The 22,263-nt window shown below is 40.7% G+C and overlaps 1 protein-coding gene across 1 annotated transcript in view; it reads right to left on the bottom strand.

The window, feature by feature from the left end:
* LHCGR (luteinizing hormone/choriogonadotropin receptor) overlaps nt 1-22,263 on the bottom strand; it is a 74,615-nt gene that overhangs the window by 37,593 nt on the left and 14,759 nt on the right. The window contains exon 2 of the mRNA XM_053588935.1: nt 7,753-7,824. Coding sequence (XP_053444910.1) covers nt 7,753-7,824 — 72 coding nt within the window. The remainder of the gene's footprint in view (nt 1-7,752; nt 7,825-22,263) is intronic.

A 22,263-nucleotide genomic window follows, 5' to 3' on the forward strand; every position in this document is an offset into this window, starting at 1 on the left:
CCCAGCCTGTGATGGGATCACTTGTTCTTTTCTTGCTTATACGTTTGAGTTCTCTGTGGATTCTGGTTATTAAACCTTTGTCAGAAACATAACCTGCAAATATCTTCTCCCATTCTGATGGCTGTTTGCTTGCTTTACTTACTGTGTTCTTGGCTGTGCAGAAGCTTTTTAGTTTGATCAGGTCCCAGTAGTGTATTTTTGAAGCTGCTTCAATTGCCCCGGGAGTCCTCCTCATAAAATACTCGCCCAGACCGATTTCTTCAAGGGTTTTCCCTGCACTCTCTTCTAGTATTTTTATAGTTTCATGTCTTAAGTTTAAATCTTTAATCCAGTGAGAGTCTATCTTAGTTAATGGTGAAAGGTGTGGGTCCACTTTCAGTCTTCTACAGGTTGCCAGCCAGTTCACCCAGCACCATTTGTTGAATAGGGAATCTTTTCCCCACTGAATGTTTTAAATTGGCTTGTCAAAGATCAAATAACAGTAAATAGCTGGATTCATCTCTTGGTTCTCTATTCTGTTCCAGACATCTACTTCTCTGTTTTTGTCCCAGTACCATGCTGTTTTGATCACTATTGATTTATAGTACAGTTTCAGGTCTGGTAGCGTGATTCCTCCTGCTTTGTTTTTATTTCTGAGTAATGTCTTGGCTATTCGAGGTTTTTTCTGATTCCATACAAAACGAAGTACTATTTTTTCAAGATCTTTAAAGTATGACAGTAGAGCTTTAATAGGGATTGCATTAAAATTGTATATTGCTTTGGGTAGTATGGACATTTTAACAATGTTGATTCTTCCCAGCCATGAGCATGGTATATTTTTCCATTTGTTAACATTTTCAGCTATTTATTTTCTTAGAGTTTCATAGTTCTCTTTATAGAAATCTTTCACATCCTTTGTTAGATAAAAATATTTCATCTTCTTTGGCACTACTGTGAATGGAATAGAGTCCTTAACTGTTTTCTCAGCTTGACTATTGTTGGTAAAGGCTACCGATTTATGAATGTTGATTTTGTAACCTGAGACGCTGCTGTATTCCTTGATCACTTTTAAGAGTTTTTGAGTAGAATCCCTAGTGTTTTCCAGATATACAATCATATCGTCTGCGAAGAGTGAAAGTTTGATCTCTTCTGACCCTATATGGATACCTTTGATTGCCTTTTTTTCCCTAATTGCAGTGGCTAAAACTTCCATTACAATGTTAAAGAGCAGTGGAGACAATGGACAGCCTTGTCTGGTTCCTGATCTTAGTGGAAATTATTCAATTTAACTCCATTCAATATGATATTGGCTGTGGGTTTGCTGTAGATGGCCTCTATCAATTTAAGAAATGTCCCTTCTATACCAATTTTCTTAAGTGTTCTGATCATGAAGGGATGCTGGATATTATCAAAAGCTATTCTGCATCAATAGAGAGAATTGTATGGTCTTTGTTTTTTAATTTGTTTATGTGCTGGATTATACTTATAGATTTACGTATATTGAACCAGCCTTGAGACCCTGGGATAAAACTGACTTGGTCATGATGTATAATTTGTTTGATGTGTTGCTGGATTCTGTTTGTTAGGATCTTGTTGAATATTTTTGCATCTATATTCATTAGTAATATTGGTCTATAACTTTCTTTTCTTGTTGGGTCTTTTCCTGGTTTGGGGATCAGGGTGATGTTTGCTTCATAAAATGTGTTGGGTAGTCTTCCTTCTTTTTCTACTTTTTGGAACAGGTTGAGTAATACAGGTACTAATTCCTCTTTAAAGGTTTGGTAGAATTCTGACATGAAACCATCTGGTCCCGACTTTTCTTTTTAGGGAGGTTTTGTGTGGTTGATTCTATTTTAGAACTTGATATGGGCCTGTTCAACATTCCCACTTGATTCTGGCTAAGTCTTGGAAGGTGACATGCTTTTAAGTATTGGTCAATTTCCTTCAGATTTTCATATTTCTGATAATAAAGTTTCTAGTAATATTCATTCAGGATTTTTTGAATTTCCGAGGAGTCTGTTGTTATTTCGTCTTTGTCATTTCTGATTGATGAGAGTAGAGATTTTACTCTTTTTTTCCTGGTTAGGTTAGCCAAAGCTTTGTCTATTTTATTGACCTTTTCAAAAAACCAACTTTTTGATTTATTGATCTGTTGTATAATTCTTTTGTTTTCAATTTCATTTAATTCTGCTCTAATTTTGGTTATTTCTTTTCTTGTACTTTGTTTGGAGTTGGAATGTTCTTCCTTTTCCAGTTGCTTGAGATGTCCCATTAAGTTGTTAACTTCCTCTCTTTCTGTTCTCTTGAGGAAGGCTTGCAGTGCTATAAATTTCCCTCTTAGGACTGCCTTTGAGGGATAATTTGTGTCTTCATTTTCGTTTTATTCCAAAAATTTGGTGATTTCCTTCTTAATCTCATCTCTGACCCAGCTATCATTCAGCATAAGGTAATTTAACTTCCATGTTTTTGTATGAGTATGCAGATTCCTGTTGTTACTGAGCTCAACTTTTATTCCATGGTGTTTCAAGAAGATGCAAGGAATAATTTCTATTCCTTTAAATTTACTGAGGTTAGACTTGTGACCTAAGATGTGATCGATTTTGGAGTATGTTCCGTGGGCTGATGAGAAGTATATATATTCAGTTTTGTTGGGATGAAATGTTCTGTAGATGTCTGCTAAATCCAAATGTTGGATGCTTATGTTTAAATCTAAAATTTCTTTGCTGAGCTTCTTATTGGAAGATTGATCAAACACTGCCAAAGGAGTTTTGAAATCTCCAACTATTATGGAGCTGGAGAAAATTAAGTTGCTCATTTCTGTTAGAGTTTCTCTTATAAATTGAGGTGCTTTCTGGTTGGGTGCATAGATATTAATAATTGAAATCTCATCATATTGAGTATTACCCTTAACAAATATGAAGTGACCATTCTTATCTGTCCTTACTTTTGTTGGTTTAAAGCCTATTGTATCTGCAAATAAAATTGCAACACCTGCTTTTTTCTGATTACCATTTGCCTGAAATATGGATGACCATCCTTTCACCTTGAGTCTATATTTGTCTTTTAAGGTAAGATGTGACTCTTGTATGCAGCAAATATCTGGCTTGAGTTTTTGTACCAGTCAGCTAACCTGTGCCTCTTTAGAGGACAGTTTAAGCCATTCTCATTAGTGGAGAATATTGATAAGTCTGGTAAAATTTGGGGTATCGAGTTTTTCGAAAGTCCAGTGGACATTTTCAATCCTTTCGCCACTGTGGAAGTTGAAGTTTGATCAAAAGTATCTGAGTGAGTTTACTTTTGTGGTAGAGGATTGGGCTGGTCATTATGGAGGATAGGTCTGAGAATATCCTGAAGAGCTGGTTTGGTTATGGCAAATTTATTCAACATATGAATGTCATTAAAGTATTTAATTTCTCCATCATAAATGAAACTCAGTTTAGCTGGATACAGGATCCAGGGTTGGAAGTTATTTTGCTTTAGGAGATTAAAAGTCGATGACCACCCTCTTCTGGCTTGAAAAGTTTCAGCAGAGAGATCTGCAGTCATTCTAATATTCTTCCCTTTGTAGGTAACGGATTTCTTACATCTGGCTGCTTTCAGAATTTTCTCCTTCATATTAACTTTAGTGAAGTTAATTATGATATGCCTAGGGGATATCTTATTGGGATTGAGTCGTGCTGGGGTTCTGAAGCTGTCTGCTGTTTGAATTTCAGAATCTCTTGGCATGTCTGGAAAATTCTCTTTCATAATTTCATGGAGAAGGGCCTCTGTGCCTAGCGAGGCTACTTCATCACTTTCAGGGACTCCATTGAGGCAGATATTAGCCTTCTTTTAATTATCCCAGAGCTCTCTGAGTGAATCATCCGTTTTTGCTCTCCATTACTCTTCCTCTTTGAGAGTTTGGGAGTGTTCAAAGTCTTTCTCTTCAATGTCAGAAGTCCTTTCTTCTGCTTGCTCCACTCTGTTACTGAGGATTCTACTGTATTTTTCAGATCTTTGAGTGCGTCAAAATTTTTGGTTGTTTTGTCTTTAAATTCGTTAAATTCTTGAGACAACTTTTGAATTTCTCCTTGAATTTCTAATTCTGAGTTTTGAATTGCTGCTCAAATTTCTAATTCCAAGTTTTCCTCCATTTTATTAATCTTGTTTGCAATCCAAATTCTGAATTTGATTTCTGACATCTCGGCCAGCTGTTTATGAATGGGATCTTCATTTACATCTGCCATATCTTTCCTTGGGGGGATTCATCCTTTCTCGTTATTCATGTTGCCAGAGTTTTTCCGCTGATTCCGTCCCATGATTGTTTTACACTGTTTGATTTTTTCCCCTGGAGCTTTGTCGAGGATCAGTACAGGGCTATGGCCTGATAAACTGGGGACCTGTTTGGTGTGGTTGGGGCTAAATGGTTCTGCCTTGTTTTCAGCTGGTCTCTGTCTGCCCCAGTGAAACAGTTACTCTGGGTTGAAGTCGCAGCTGTGGAGAATTAAGCTGTGGAGAATTAATAATACCAGCAATTAAGTCACCCCACCCCCCACAGGCAACAATTGGAAAAGGAAAATCAAACCTTCCTACAACCACACACCCAGGGCACCACCTGAATAGTCCTCAGGCAACTGGCTCAGTTCAAAAGGTCCAAATCAATTGTCTCAGTCAGCACCTGTCTCAGGTGGGAGCGTGTAAAAGGTCTCTGGCAACTGGATCACAGGGGTCTGGTGACTACTCTGATATGGCTTGCTCCTGTGCTCTGTGAAGTCAGGTGGACCCATCCAGCAAATAGACCAGTCTGGAGAGGTTGATGCCTCCTTCCCCACCTTGCACCTCTGTCGCACCCAGTCACTGATAGTCCTGCAGGACTTTGACCCAGTTGCCTGTAGTGAATAGATACTCCAGGGGTTTGCAGCTGCCTGAATCACAAGGAAATCTATTTCTACTCAGCTAGGCCGCTGCTCTCTGCCTCTATCTAGCAGGGGGAGGTGAGGCCTGACAACCTCAGGCGCTTGATGGAGGCTGGGGGCTGTTGACTCAGTTCCAGCCCCACCCCAATTGATGTTACTGAATGAACAGAACAGAACAACTTTGCGGGAATTTGTTTCTGTCCCTGCTAAATTCCACTGCAGAATAGAAGCTGTTTTGAGTTCCCAGAGCCTGTGCCTCAGGCCCTGTCTTTGCTCCTGCAGGTTTGTATTCGGTTACTTGTCAGTTCTAGCCTCCTGTCTTTCTTTGTCTATAGGCTGACGATCCCCTGAGGGCCGGGTGCGTCTTAGGCTCAGTAAAGCAGTCCTGTGGGTCAGCCCCACCCTGGGAACTTCCTGGCTCTGCGTGTGCATTTCTAGTCCCGGTACTCCACCCAGGCCGGTACTGCTTCAGAGAAACCCTTTACTCACGGGGCCTGCGTTTCCGTCCCAGATCTGTTCCATGGTGGTTGCCACCTGAGTAGATATCCGGCCTCCTCTGGTTGCCCAGGGAGACAGGGGGTGTGGCTTCAGAATATCCGGGAGTGAGCCCTATCATTGCTAAAAGATGGCTGCTGCTTTGTGCCTCGGGGCACCGCCGCTCCGGTGTGGTTCCCTCTCAGCTGACTGTCCTCTCCTCACTCCCATGCCCCAGAGTCAGCACTGACCAGCTGCAGTTTAGGCCCTGTCCACACCCCTTGAGAAATCACCCAAGAATCTGGAGTCCTGGGGGACAGGCCTCCAGACCTGAGTTAGAGTGGAGGGGAGTGCTGGGAGCTCAGAGTTGCAGGTAGAGAATATATACAGTTTTATGCCTGGCAGGAGAATTCTGTGGCACCCTAGTAGGGGAGGTAGGTCCATTTTAGAGGGTCTCTCCCGTGGAGTGTAGTGGGAGGATCTTTGAACTCTGCTCGTTTGTTTGTGGGGCACTCCAAGCTATTCTCATCGGGGAGGGGACTCCTGTCCACTTGGTGATGGATTTTGTACCTTTTGTTTGTATCCTTGGGGTCACAGCTCACCTCAGTACGGTTGATGTGCGTTCTTCAACCTTCTCTCTTGGTGCAGCTCAAATCCACCCAGTTGCTTGCTAAATTTCTGTCCTTTAACTCTCCTTCTGTTTCATAATACTTAATTCTTATTTTTTCCAAATCCTTTTCTGAGGCTATTGTAAGGTAGTCAACTCTTATTTGTTTCCTTGGCTGTTTTTCTCACAATGTGAGCAGATTGAGGATAAGGAGTATATCCTGTTAGCTTCATATGGCTTGGCATATAGTTACAGTATAAATGAATGAATAAGTGAATGAACTAATGAATACACTGATTTTTTTTTAAGGCACAAAAATAAAGGAACACACTTTGTCATCTACTATCCCCAAGTATTTAGGCAATGTCAGTCTTACCCTAAAATCCCAATGTAAGGTACCATTTGCTACCATTTGAGAAAAAAAATCTCAGATTCACAAATTGTATGCTAAGGTTAATGCTCATTGAAGACTTCAGACTTGATGAGAATATTAACCCACAAAAAGACAGAGCCTAAGGCAGTGAACAACGCAATAATAGATTTGCTTTGCTGAACAACACAATAGATTGTTTTTGGACTGATTCATCGTATTCCTACCTAATGGTTTGCTTATTTAACTGTGGCTGCTTTCCTCAGTAGGAGGTCTTAATGCATCAAAATTTATCAAAACTCAACATTCAAACTTGAGAGCAGAAGATTATGGATTAGGTTTAAGCAAACTAACATGTCCATAAACTGCAGTGAATTTCCTGCAATATGCACTAATTCTTGAAGAATTATTTTTGATATTCTTATTGCTGGATAACAAAGTAGTAGAGGTTCCCCAGACAGTGAGGATTGACAGTATGTCTCTTCTTAGAGATGCAAATCTGCTTCCAAAGTCCAGTGGATTTTAAAGAAAACAGATGCTCTGTGGGAAGTAAATGGCCTTGAGGTCCATTGACTGAGGCTAATATTAAGAAGGATGCTAGAACACTGGATTCCTGAGAGTGTTCTCTATCTATAGGATTTAGAAGCAGAAACTCAAGGACAAATGATTCAAGTTACCTGTGACAAATGTGAGATCACACTACATTATCAGGCTGCTCTGCACTTTCGATAAATACCTTTCATCAATATAACTAAAAATATTGTTTTTTGTTATACACTTATTATATTTTAAATACAAAGATTATCTTCTGATGCATAATAAGCTTCCAACACATACTTCTATGTAGGTGTTATCTAAAAAAGCGGCACAAAGGAATAGCTGCTCCAGCAGAAGGGGAATTTTTATGACTGGAATCTATCTTCTTTTCACTTAAAAAGTATATCATCACTTATCAAAATTCATTCAACTCTTTGAAGTAAGGTTAATTATCTGGATTTTAATGACTCTTGAAAATTCTACCTTTCTTTCAAAGTTCCCTTGATATTATTTGTTTTCTAAAGATAAAAATGCTAGGGTTTTCTAAACATAATTTCTCTTCTAAAAAAACTTTCCCCTTTCAACTCTGTTTTCTTTTAGAAAAAGTTCACTATTTCACTTATGAATGTCTTTTTAACAATTTATTTATTTATTTAATTTATTTTTTTGAGACAGAGTCTCACTTTGTCACCCTTGGTAGAGTGCCGTTGTGTCATAGCTCACAGCAACCTGAAACTCTTGGGCTCAGCCTCCCCAGTAGCTGGGACTACAGGCACCCACCAAAATGCCCAGCTATTTTTAGAGATGTCTCTCTGGCTCAGGCTGGTTTTGAACTCATGAGACCTTGGCCTCCCAGATGAAAGTCATTTGATATGTAGTAACTTACTTACATTTTTACGACCTCATTAAGTCCTCTGAAAGCTTGAGATGGGATTACTTTGACAGGGAGATAGGTGAGTGATCTAGAAAAGAAAAAAGGAAAGGCAAGAGTTTAAAAACTTAAAATTGGATGCCTTTCAAGTTCATGAATACAAAGTATGTCTGTGTATGAGAGAGAAAGAAAGAGACACAACAGAGTTCTCAGTAACTAGATTCATTTTGAGAACTCTATATCAGTGAAGAGATATGCCATCTTGGTCTTTATCAAATAATGTGTAATTCTGTGCTTAAGACCATGAGTGTTGGAGGTTGGACACACTTTAAATCAAATCCCCACTGCCCTACTACCTTGCTGTGTTACCCTGAAAATATTATTTAAGTCCTCTGTTGCAGTTTCTTGTTTATAAAATTGGAATAATAATTCCTGTTTCACAGGGTTGTCATGATGATTTAATCAAAATAACCCATGTAAATAACAGGGCTTGTCACCAAGCAAATGTATAATTACATATTTATATAATATATTATTAGATGTAAGGCATTCTAGAGTAGTCCTATAGGCTTGGTTGGGAGGATGGAAAGAAGTGATCTTGAGAGGAGTGGAGAAATGAATGATAGAAATATAATTGGAAACCACACTGGCAGGAGAAAGAAGATTCCCTAAGAACATGCCTCTGTCTTTGCCTATTTTGTCTTCTCTAGGCAGCCAATTTCAGTATTATCCCAAACAGACCACTTTGGCCCTATGGTCAACTCACATGGACGTCTCCTGTCATTTTGGGGGAACATCCATGAAAGCATTTCCTTTGGACACTCATATCCATAGAAACAGTCTAGGTATTCTTAAAATTGAGATAAAAGCTATGCAGGATTTAAAAGTTGCAAAAAGAGTGACACTCAGCAATAGCAAAACCAGTACAGGATGCTGAATGCTAAAGGACCCCAGGGTTAAGATAATTTAGGAAACAGCATCTGTGAGGTGGGGGTGAATGTTCAGCCCTTTATTGAGCCATCTCTGATGGTTTAAGGTTTTGGTTTGAAGTTTGCCAAAGAGGAAGGGAAAGGACTAGGGCATTTCAAGCAGGAAGTGAATATCAGGAATATGAGAACAAAGGCGGGAGATGCTCCCTTGATTTTCTTTTTTTTTTTTTTTTTTTGTAGAGACAGAGTCTCACTTTATGGCCCTCGGTAGAGTGCAGTGGCCTCACACAGCTCACAGCAACCTCCAACTCCTGGGCTTAAGCGATTCTCTTGCCTCAGCCTCCTGAGTAGCTGGGACTACAGGCGCCCGCCACAACGCCCGGCTATTTTTTGGTTGCAGTTTGGCCGGGGCTGGGTTTGAACCCGCCACCCTCGGTATATGGGGCCGGCACCCTACCAACTGAGCCACAGGCGCCTCCCTGCTCCCTTGATTTTCATGTCCTTACAGTAGAAATTGCCTTAGACACTAGGAAAGAACAACTCCATGATGAGCAGATTTCAATCAGTGATTTGTCTTACAGTCCCAGAAGGGACTTGCTATGGGTATAAACTGCTGGATGAGTTATGCAACCCCCCTGTAACTTTACTTTATCCAACAATGGTGTGAGGTGGGTATTTCCTGTAGAAAGAAGAAGAAATTGGGTCACTAAGAGATTAAGTAACCTGAACAAGCTAACAACCAAGTCTGAGTCCAGGTGCCCTTTCCACTGTGTAGTACTGGCCAAACCATGCGATTCCCAGCCCACTGTCTCTTGGTGAGCAAGGTGAAGGGACAGGCACTGTAGCCTGCTTCTCTTGAGAGGAAGCACATGCCATTCTCTCTAATCCTGTAATGCAGTTTACCAGCAGTTTCTCCCTAGGAGTTAAGCAGAGGAATTTCAGAAATCACATTTCACAAAAATGCTTTCATCCAGAAGTGTCTTAGAAATGAGGCAACATAGAGGAAGTAATCCAAACATGGTCCTCTGGTTCTATTCCTGAAGACAGTCCCACCAAGCACATCATTCAGCACCCAAGCTCATTTAACAGAGGATCTGAGAAGAAATGGGACAGTGGGGGAAGAAATCCTGCAATGGCATGTTTGCTTCCTATATTTCTTCTGGAATCATGTCCGCTCGGCTTCCTGATTAAAAACGCAGTTTTATTGCTCGCTGTACTGCCAAGCCAATAAATTTCTAGAAGAGAAAGCTGTATTCCACTGTACCCCATGCAGCATCAATAAAACTGACAGCCAAATTCTGATTCCAGAATCTTTATTGCTGGGAATAATGCAATGCAGAACATATTTTGGAGAGTGTTTACATAAAAGCTTCAACTGAACCCTTCAGAGCTGTTTATTCATGCAAATGAAGCCCAGAAGCTGGAACCTCTCAGCAGGCAACCTCCTTCTCTAAATGGGAACATGGTGTGGCTCCCGCAGGAGCAGTTTGGTTGAGATTTGACCAGGGAGGTTGCCTGAGTTTTTGATTGAGGTAGGGAGGAGGGATGCAGGAGCAAAGGTCGGACAGAAGCAGGAGAAGCTGTGGATCATGCACTGGCAGTCCCCGGTGACTACAGAACAGCCCTCATCCAAGATGAAATTGTGCAGAGGTGATGTTGATGCTGCAAAGCAGGAAAGGCAGCAGTGATGAGAGTAAAAATAGAGTCCCCACCATAAAAGAGATGCTGAGAGAACAGCAGGTGACTTTGCAGACGTGGCTGGGTCAATAAAGTGGCCTGGGGGCCGGAGAATGGGGAGAGAAGAGGAGTTAGGTGTGCCATGCTTTTCACAACAGATGTGTCTCCATGAAGCAACATGGAGACTGTGGCTCTGTGAATTCAAAACCATTTTCCCTGCTGACTTACATTTTTATGTCAGAGATTTCACATCTTCATTTCTGATTCGTTTTCAGTGGGCAGCAGTTCATAAGCATTCACATGTCTGTCTCCCAGATTAAATTTTTTCACGCAATCTGTGATTTGTTAGTAACCATTTGAAAGTCCTCCCTTTGAAGGTGTTCCCCTCTCTGATGAATGTGTATATGATTCTTTCCATGATGCCATGTTTGGCAATGTGAGTAATGGTCTAAATAACCCTGCAATTCCACACCTGTGTACATGGGAGAGAAATTTCCAAACTGATACTTAAAGGTACCTGTACAAGAATTTTCTTCATAGAATTGTGTCATTAGGGGGTTGGAGGCAACCTGAGCATCCATTACTGTGTGAAGGAGTAGGTAAAATGTGGATAAGACACAAGCAGGTGAGAGTGTAGTAGCAAGTGTAAAGGCTCGCAAAGCAGCCTGGGTAGAGCTTAGAGTCATGGAGTTGAGAGAAACAAGAAGTTACTGGGATATATAAAATAGTATTTGCAGAAGTAGAATACATACATGCCAAACATTAAACATTTTAAAAGAAAAAGCACGAGCATAGGTTAGGATTATTATCTGAGTTGAGAGGAAAAGAAATGGAGCAAGGGGATAAAATAAATAAAAACAGAGGGTTTTTTTTTTTTTTTTTGAGACAGAGTTTCACTATGTCACTCTCAGTAGAGTGTCATGGTGTCACAGCTCACAGCAACCTCAAACTCTTGGGCTTAAGCGATTCTCTTGCCTCAGCCTCCCAAGTAGCTGAGACTATAGGCACCTGCCACAATGCTCAGCTATGTTTTTGTTGCATTTGTTTAACTGGCCCAGGCCGGGTTCATACCCGCCACCCTCAGTGTATGTGGCTGGCGCCATAACCACTGTGCTACAGGTGCTGAGCCCAGAGGGGGACTTTGAATGATCAAATGATAATGTTGCTTCAGTGATCTTCCATACCAGAGAGACAAATGGAAATGAAAGAAGTTTTATTTTAATGTTTTGTCTGCCTGTCTTTACTTCTTTCTTTCTTTTCTTCCTTCCTCCTTGTTTTCTTTTCCTTTTTTTTTTTTTTAAGTTAGGCATACATACATGTATGCCAAGAATTTTGTGAACTTCAGGAACTCTTGTGGAAAAGTCTAGTCAATATCATTTGATATAGAACAGAAGGCCAAGGAAAACTGGGAAAAAAGATCTAAGGCAAGGACAGTTGAGCAGTTTCACTGTCCAGGGTCGAAAAAAAAAAAAGAATAAAAACTATCTAAAGCAAAGAAAAATAAAGGAAGAACAAAGTCCTTTCCATCTCAGCAAAAGAGGATGTGATGACACTTCTAAACCACACTTTTCATCTTGGTGGTAAAGAATCAGGGTTACTAGGCAAACATAAGGTTGAACTTGCAGGGTTGAGAGTTCTGTCTTGAAAAATGAGACGGCTGTGGAAGAACATGGCTGAGGAACCCCAAAGCTACTTGTATTTATTACATTTTCACAGCCCTCAATATGGTTTTAAACCTTGATTTTTAAATAATACAATTATGCAACACAGGTGGCATTTGGATTATAGCCAAATCCTACCTTTCCCAAATGTCTTTGCCACAGAGGGTGAAAAAAGTACTTAGATTGGATAACAAAGGCTGCTGTTGCTTCCTCTGCTCTTGAACATACCTCTACTCATTAAACTCTTTACAGGCCCCAAAGCTTTCTACTTGTGGCTTAAAGTTGAAATACAGGCTGTTGGAGAGATTAAAGATGGCAGCCAAGTAACAGCTTCCCTGCAACTGGGCACGGTGAGTCTGGGGAGATAAGACTCCAGACATCTCTGGCTGGTGGGATCTGCCTATAATCATCCCTTTGAGGGTACAGGAAGTCAGCAAGGGACTTCTGGACCCCAAGATGAGGACAAAAACAGTGGGAAACTGGCAAGTGGTTGTGTGTGTTCGATTGACCTAATCACACTGGCAACTATAAGTACAAGCAGAAAGGCCTTACCTGTGAACTGTTTCAGTGTTTTTGGACTTGGCACTCAGTTGAACTGCCCTGAGGAGAGCTTGAGCAGGAGTGCGGAAAACTTTGGCCATTGTCTGGGGCCCCAGACAGAGCCACTGAGCTGGGTTTCAGGGAGCCATTGTGTGAGAGAACTGCCCCGGCAAGCTCCTCCCTCAAGGCCCCAGAGCAAGGATCAGATGGGACCTAGTAACCTAGAGACTGAGCAGCCTAAAGGCGGGGACTGAGCTGCCCTACAGCCTTAATTAGGGGCAGAGTGAGATGGTTTTGGCACACTAGAGGCTCGGGCTGTTGCCCTGAGTAGAGTGCTGTGGTGTCACAGCTCATAGCAACCTCAAACTCCTGGGCTTGGTGCTGCCCGGACCTCCATAAGATCTGTGCCATGACCCCACACCAACTGGGCGTCTGCATGCCCTGACCAGGAACTGTGGGAGCCGTGCAACCCTGCGTCCTCCCTCCTGTGTCCTCCCAGCCTCCACACTGGCCTGCTCGTCTGGCCAGGGATACTGGTAGCTGCATGCACTCTGGAGCCCTCCCTGCCTCTGCGAGAGCCCTTCCCCTGGCCAGAGACTGCTGGAGTCTTGGGCTCTCTGTGCCAAACTCACTGGGCTCCAGGCACTCCCAGAACCGTGCACACCACCTCCTGCTCTGTTGTTGGATGTGGGTGTGTCACACGCCGGAGCTGCTTCCACAACCAGAACTCCCTAGCTGGAGCAGCCCCAGAGGAACTACACAGGGTCACTCCCTACAACGATAAAGCAATAATAGAGTGATCCTGCTGGGATTTAATCTTGGAGAGACACCTCCCCAACTCTGAGGACGGCCAGAGGCAATGGTGAAAAACAACCATGAGGCGAAATCAACAGAAAAACTCTGCCAATATGAATAGTCAGAGTAGATCAACTCCCCCAAGGATCCCATGCACAAACAAATAGCTGAGATGTCAGAAATCGAATTCAGAATCTGGATAGCAAATAAGATAGAATTAGAACTCCAAGCAGTAACCCAAAAGCTATCTCAAGAATTCAACAAGTTCAAAGACCAAATGACCAAAGATTTTGGCAAATTGAGACAAGAAGTTGCATCCCTCAAAGATCTGAGAAACACAGTAGAATCCCTCAGTAACAGAATGGAGCAAGCAGAAGAAAGGATTTCTGACATTGAAGACAAAGTTTTCGAGGATTTCTGACATTGAAGACAAAGTTTTCAAAAGCTCCCAAACACTCAAAGAGGATGAGAAATGGAGGACAAAAACAGATCACTCTCTCAGAGAGCTCTGGGATAATTAGAAGAAAACTAATATTCGTCTTATAGGGATCCTCGAGAGCAACGAAGTGGCCTCACAAGGCACAGAGTCTCTTCTCCATGAGATTATGAAGGAGAACTTTCCAGACATGCCAAGAGATTCTGAAATTCAGATAGCAGACAGTTTCAGAAATCCAACATGACTCAACCCGAATAAGACATCCCCTAGACACATCATAATCAATTTCACTAAAGTTAATATGAAGGAGAAAATTCTGAAAGCTGCCAGACAAAAGAAAACCATTACCTACAAGGGGAAGAATATTAGAATAACTGCAGATCTCTCTGCTGAAATCTTTCAAGCTAGAAGAGGATGGTCAACAACTTTTAATCTCCTAAAACAAAATAACTTACAACCCAGGATCCTATACCCAGTTAAACTGAGTTTCATTTATGATGGAGAAATTAAATACTTCAATGACATTCACATGTTGAAGAAATTTGCTATAACTAAACCACCTCTCCAGGATATTCTCAGACCTATCCTCCATAAACACCAGCGTAATCCTCCACCACAAAAGTAAACACACCCAGAAAATTTTGATCAAATTCCAACTTCCACAGTCGCAAAAGGATTAAAAATGTCCACTGGACTCTCGAAAGGCTTATCAATATTCTAAATTAATGTGAATGGTTTAAACTGTCCTCTAAAGAGGCACAGGTTGGCTGACTGGATACAGAAACTCAAGCCAGATATCTGCTGCATACAAGAATTACATCTTACATTAAAAGACAAATATAGACTCAAGGTGAAGGGATGGTCATCTAAATTCTAGGCAAATGGAAAGCAGAAAAAAGCAAGCGTTGCAATGCTGTTCGCAGATGCAATAGGCTTTAAACCAACCAAAATAATTAAGGATAAGGATGGCCACTTCATATTTGTTAAAGTTAATACTCAATATGATGAGATCTCTATTATTAATATTTATGCACCCAACCACAACGCACCTCAATTTATAAGAGAAACTCTAACAGACATGAGCCACTCGATTTCCTCCACTTCCATAGTAGTTGGAGATTTTAACACCCCTTTAGCAGTGCTGGATAGATCCTCCAAAAAGAAGCTAAGCAACGAAATCTTAGATTTAAACTCAACCATCCAACATCTGGACTTAACAGACATCTACAGAACATTTCATCCCAACAGAACAGAATACACATACTTCTTATCAGCCCACGGAACATACTCCAAAATCGACCACATGCTAGGCCACAAATCTAACCTCACCAAATTAAAAAAAATAGAAATTATTCCTTGCATCTTCTCAGACCATCATGGAATAAAAGTTGAACTCAATAACAACAAGAACCTGCATACCCATACAAAAACATGGAAGCTAAACAACCTTATGCTGAAGGATAGATGGGTTATAGACAAGATTAAGAAGGAAATCACCAAATTGTTGGAACAAAACAACAATCAAGACACAAATTACCAGAACCTCTGGGATACTGCAAAGGCAGTCTTAAGAGGGAAATTTATAGCACTGCAAGCCTTCCTCAACAAAACGGAAAGAGAGGAAGTTAATAACTTAATGGGACATCTCAAGCAACTGGAGAAGGAAGAACACTCCAACCCCAAACCCAGCAGAAGAAAAGAAATAACCAAAATCAGAACAGAACTAAATGAAATTGAAAACAAAGAATTATACAACAGATCAATAAATCCAAAAGTTGGTTTTTTGAAAAGATCAATAAAATAGATAAACCTTTGGCTAACCTAACCAGGAAAAAAAGAGTAAATCTCTAATTTCATCAATCAGAAATGGTAACGATGAAATAACAACAGACCCCTCAGAAATTCAAAAAATCCTTAACGAATACTACAAGAAACTCTACTCTCAGAAATATGAAAATCTGAAAGAAATCGACCAATACCTGGAAGTACGCCACCTACCAAGACTTAGCCAGAATGAAGTGGAAATGTTGAATAGGCCTATATCAAGTTCTGAAATAGCATCAACTATACAAAATCTCCCTAAAAAGAAAAGCCCAGGACCAGATGGCTTTACGTCAGAATTATACCAAACCTTTAAAGAACTAGTACCTATACTACTAATCCTCTTCCAAAATATAGAAAAAGAAGGAATATTACCCAACATGTTCTACGAAGTAAACATCACCTTGATCCCCAAACCAGGGAATGACCCAACAAGAAAAGAAAATTATAGACCAGTATCACTAATGAATATTGATGCTAAAATGCTCAATAAGATCCTAACAAACAGCCAACAACACATCAAAAAAATTATACACCATGACCAAATGGGATTTATCCCAGGGTCTCAAGGCTGGTTCAATATACGTAAATCTATAAATGTAATTCAACACATAAACAAACTAAAAAATAAGGACCATATGATTCTTTCAATTGATGCAGAAAAAGCTTTTGATAATATCCAGCATCCCTTCATGATCAGAACACTTAAGAAAATTGGTATAGAAGGGACATTTCTTAAACTAATAGAGGCCATCTACAGCAAACCCACAGCCAATATCGTCTTGAATGGAGTTAAATTGAAATCATTTCCACTTAGAGCAGGAACCACACAAGGTTGCCCATTGTCTCCATTGCTCTTTAACATTGTCATGGAAGTTTTAGCCATTGCAATTAGGGAAGAAAAGGCCATCAAGGGTATCCACATAGGGTCAGAAGAGATCAAACTTTCACTCTTCGCAGATGATATGATTGCATACCTGGAAAACACTAGGGATTCTACTACAAAAATTTTAGAAGTGATCAAGGAATACAGCAATGTCTCAGGCTACAAAATCAACACCCATAAATCTGTAGCCTTTATATATACCAACAATAACCAAGCCGAAAGAATAGTCAAGGACTCTATTCCTTTCACAGTAGTGCCAAAGAAGATGAAATATTTGGGAGTATACTTAACAAAGGATGTGAAAGATCTCTACAAAGAGAACTATGAAACTTTAAGAAAAGAAATAGCTGAAGATGTTAACAGATGGAAAAACATACCATGCTCATGGCTGGGAAGAATCAACATTGTTAAAATGTCCATAATACCCAAAGCAATATATAATTTTAATGCAATTCCTATTAAAGCTCCATTGTCATATTTTAAAGATCTTGAAAAAATAATACTTTGTTTTATATGGAATCAGAAAAAACCTCAAATAGCCAAAACATTACTCAAAAATAAAAACAAAGCAGGAGGAATCACACTACCAGACCTGAGACTGTACTATAAATCGATAGTGATCAAAACAGCATGGTATTGGCACAAAAGCAGAGAAGTAGATGTCTGGAACAGAATAGAGAACCAAGAGATGAATCCAGCTACTTACCGTTATTTGATCTTTGACAAGCCAATTAAAAACATTCAGTGAGGAAAAGATTCCCTATTTAACAAATGTTGCTGGGTGAACTGGCTGGCAACCTGTAGAAGATTGAAACTGGATCCACACCTTTCACCATTAACTAAGATAGACTGTCACTGGATAAAAGATTTAAACTTAAGACATGAAACTATAAAAATACTTGAAGAAAGTGCAGGGAAAACTCTTGAAGGAATCGGCCTGGGTGAATATTTTATGAGGAGGACTCCCCAGGCAATTGAAGCAGTATCAAAAATACACTACTGGGACCTGATCAAACTAAAAAGCTTCAGCACATCCAAGAATATTGTAAGTAAAACAAGCAGACAGCCCTCAGAATGTGAGAAAATATTTGCAGGTTATACCTCCGATAAAGGTCTAATAACCAGAATCCACAGAGAACTCAAACATATTAGCAAGAAAAGAACACGTGACCCCATCTCAAGGTGGGCAAGGAACTTGAAGAGAAACTTCTCTAAAGAAGAGAGGTGCACAATGTACAAACACATGAAAAAAAGCTCATCATCCTTTATCATCAGAGAAATGCAAATCAAAACTACTTTGAGATATCACCTAACCCCAGTAAGAGTAGCCCACATAACAAAATCCCAAAACCAGAGATGTTGGCGTGGATGTGGAAAAAAGGGCACACTTCTACACTGCTGGTGGGAATGCACACTAATATGTTCCTTTTGGAAGGATGTTTGGAGAATACTTAGAGACCTAAAAATAGACCTGCCATTCAATCCTATTATTCTTTTACTAGGTTTATACCCAGAAGACCAAAAGTCACAATATAACAAAGACATCTGTACCAGAATGTTTATTGCAGCCCAATTCATAATTGCTAAGTCATGGAAGAAGCCCAAGTACCCATCGACCCACGAATGGACTAGCAAATTGTGGTACATGTATACCATGGAATATTATGCAGCCTTAAAGAAAGATGGAGACTTTACCTCTTTCATATTTACATGGATGGAGCTGGAACATATTCTTCTTAGCAAAGTATCTCAGGAATGGAAGAAAAAGTATCCAATGTACTCAGCCATACTATGAAGCTAAATTAAAGCTTTCACATGAAGGCTATAACCCAACTATAGCACAAGACTATGGGGAAAGGGCCAAGGAAGGGGAAGGTAGGGGGGAGGTATTGGTGGAGGGAGGGTAATGGGCGGGGCCACATCTACGTGCATCTTAGAATGGGTACAGGCGAAACTTACTAATGCAGAATACAAATGCCTACATACAGTAACTAAGAAAATGCCATGAAGGCTACGTTGAACAGTTTGATGAGAATATTTCAGATTGTACATGAAACCTGCACATTGTACCCCTTGATTGCACTAATGTACACAGCTATGATTTAACAATAAAGAAATTTAAAAAAATAAAAAGAAATACAGGCTGTTCCCAAAATTGCCATACATAGGGAATGTGAGAAATTATAGCTAAATGTACCTTTATTTATAAAGGATTCATTATACCGTTTTACATAGAGCTGACCGACATGTACAGAATATTTTGTAAATATTTTGTAAAATTGCATAATGAACATTTTGTAAATAATGGTACATTTAGCTACAGTTTCCCCTTATGTATGGTGACTTTACAGGAGACTTGGGATAGTTTATAGAAGCAATTTCTACCCATGAGGCTTGTAGTTAAGTTGTTCCCAGTCCTGGGATCTTGTGATTGGCCGTGACTCTGGCAAAGCATGACACATTGCCTAGTGCCCCTGTAGTGCCTACCTGCACGCCATGTTGGAGTTTGTTTTTGCCTTGGTCCCTTATCTTGTAGCCTGTTTCGTCTCAGAGTTATTGAAGCAGGTGACCATCCTGTATCGTGCCTTCCCTATTTCCCAATCACCAGATCCTAAGCCTGAATCTCTAGTCCCTATGCTGCTGCCCCAGAACAGTTCCTGCTTGCTATCTGGTTATGATCAACCTACTGTATCTAACTGCTGGGTTCTGACCTTCAAACTGGGCTCCCTGACTCAGATGCTGGGACTATTGCGTGCAGTTGAGTTAGGTTCTAAAGTGGATGTTGGGGTGTGCCACCCAAATCATCCTTTTTTTTATTTTTATTTTTATTTCTTTGCAGTTTTTGGCTGGGGCTGGATTTGAACCCACCACCTCTGTCATATGGGGCCGGCACCCTACCCCTTTGAGCCACAGGCATATGCCCCTCAGCTGATGGGAGGGTGTGTAGCTGAAACTTTCAGCTACAGTTTCTCTCCTGGAAGTGTGCCCTCAGATTAAGATAGCTATTTCACCCACGATTGTATCCTCTCTCCTGGATAGCTCTCAGCCAGTGACTGGACAAGGCATAAAGGCACAGCCCCCTTGTCTCAAGATGGGCCTACTCAGAAGGACATTCCTGTCTTCAGAGAGCCTTCTTGTTAACTCTCACCTGGGCCCCTGGTTTGATCCCCTTCCCAGCCAACTCTAATTGCCAGGCTTCCAGGGGTTGTGTCAGAATCCAGCAATGGGGAGTCTGGATAGAATATACAGAGAAGTAAAGAACATTCAGATAAGTCCAGTTACTTTAAAGAAGATAATGTCACTATATCATGCCCTCCCTCATGGTTTCTAATGCCTCTTGGGTTACTCAGGGATGGGGGTTGGGTCCCTTTTTTTTTCTTTTGAGTCTAATAACAGATGACCTTGGAAGAAGCTGGTTTGTTCAGCTGGCTTGTTAGGGGGAGAGCTTCAGTCAGGAGGGCTCTACTGTTCCCTTCAAGGAAATTAAAGATTTGGAAATCATTGCTTATAAAAACCTCCCAAATTGGGAGACATTTGTATTATCAGAATATTCTTTATTCTCTAGGAGGATTTATCCAAAGTTCCTTTAAATTGCAAACTCTCCGGTAGGGGTGGTGGCTCAGGCCTGTAATCTGAGCACTCTGGGAGGCTGAGGCTGGATGGTCACTTGAGCTCCAAAGTTGAGACCAGCCTGAGCACAAGTGAGACCCTGTCTCTACTAAAAACAGAAAAATGAGCCAGATGTGGTGGCATGCACCTCCAACCTCTAGTCCCAGTTTCTCAGGAGGCTGAGGCAGAACGATGGCTTCCCAGGAGTTTGAGGTTGCATCAAGCTATGATGATGCCTCTGCACTCTAGCTGGGGCAACAGAGCAAGACTCTGTCTCTTAAAAATAAGTAAATAAATAAATTGTAAACTCTCTAGGTGAAGGAAAAATACAGTTTAATAGACAGGCATTGCATAAAGCAAATTATTACTGTAGGGTCTTTAATCTTCTCTTGTTTTTTCAGAGCTTGGGTACAAGATGATTCCTAGGGCAGGACAGCCTTCTTGTCTCCACTGGCTGAGCTGGGCCAGGAGAGGAGAACTAGAGAAGAAACCAGCACCAGTCTGGAGTCTCCAAAGCCTGGGATAGGGTCTTTAGGCACAGTAGCAAACGTTTTACCTTTCCTTCTGCCCCAAACATGGCAGAAGTGAAATGAAATACTCACTACCTTCTCGTTGTTTTTGTTGTTGTTTTGTTTTTTTAGTTTTTTATTAGCAGGGGCTGGGTTTGAACTCGCCACCCCTGGTATATGGGGCTGGCGCCCTGCTCCTTGAGCCACAGGTGCCACTCACTACCTTCTAATTGTTTTAAAAACCAATCTATATTATTGATTTAAGAAACCTACAAACATCCACCTTTTTTGCACAGATGATTAGTTTATTGCTAGGACTACATCCTGAATTTTAATCAGAGGAAAGGGGGAAAAAAGAGACAGATCAGAGATGGTCAAAGCTTTTTTGTCTAATGAATTTATTGGAATGGGCAGGGGGTTATTTAATTATTTAAATTCAAAAGAATATTCATTTTTAAAATTTATTAAGATCTTCCACATTTAATAGAAACTTAAGAATTTTTATGTTCTTTTCAAAGTTGCTAAGTAATTATAATAAACTTGCTTTTATCTTGGAATGAAATAAAAATAGCCTTTCTCTTTTCAAATTATTTTTAATCTTTGAGCTTTTAAAGGCATAGATCTATATGATAACTTCATTACAGAGAATATCTTCACTTATTGGCCTAGTGCCTGCAGCATTTACCAAGAGGGAGCTGAGGCTTCGGTACCTGAAATATGAAGTCGATAGAGATGAACATCCAAAAACGTTAAGCTTTACATCAGAAAATTTTGGAATACTCCTTACAAATACAACCAAGTGTTTCAGATTATTTGACTATTCTCTGTACTTTCTGTATTAGGCTTAAGCAGTCAGAGTGGCAGGGCTGCGTTTAAGTTGTTAGTCCAACCCATCACTTTATACAGGAAGACTCTTAAGTTAGGAAAGGTGAAATGACTTCCCTAAATCCACAAGGCAACTCAGAGGCAGATCTGGGCTAAAACATAAGCCATTTCTTTCATCCCTTATCCAGTGCTGTGTCCTCTATTAATCAAATCACACTAGCACTGTTCATCTGGGGGCTTACAGGATCACCCTACTGCAGGAGCCTCTTTCTTCCTGTGAAAACTTGGCCTGTGAACAGAGCCAGCAGCTTCCTGAGGGTGTGTGCTCATTCAGCTTCCGGATGCCCCTAGGGTCCCTTTCCTCCATGAGCTTTGGAGCCTTTCAGGGCAGTTTTCCTGTCTCCTTGGTCCTCTGCATTTAATGACTACACTACTTTTCCCCCCTTCACTATTATTTGACCATTCCCTCTGTTCTACCACTGAACAATGTCTGGTGGATTCTGTTTTCACACTGTCTCTTGCTTCCTGCCCCCGCCACTCTTGGGCATTCTTTTCTTCACTTTTGTCTATTCTGGAGTCTTCTAATGGTTTCCTCTTGTTCCGTCCTAGCTTTCCCCTGTCCACTCTAGATTATTCTTCTTGATGACTACCACTGTGTCACTCAAATATCTTCTGTGCCTCCCCTTGGCCAACCTGTCTCCAAAAGTCTCAGGCTTGCATTCAAGGCTTAATCTTCATCAGCCAGTCATACTTTTCCAATAGACTAGACTTGCACTGTCCCATAGAGCAGCCAAGAGCCACAAGTGGTCACTGAGCAGTTGAAATGTGTCCAGTCTTAACTG

The sequence above is a fragment of the Nycticebus coucang genome, chromosome 4 (genome assembly GCF_027406575.1).
Source record: "Nycticebus coucang isolate mNycCou1 chromosome 4, mNycCou1.pri, whole genome shotgun sequence".
NCBI lineage: Eukaryota > Metazoa > Chordata > Mammalia > Primates > Lorisidae > Nycticebus > Nycticebus coucang.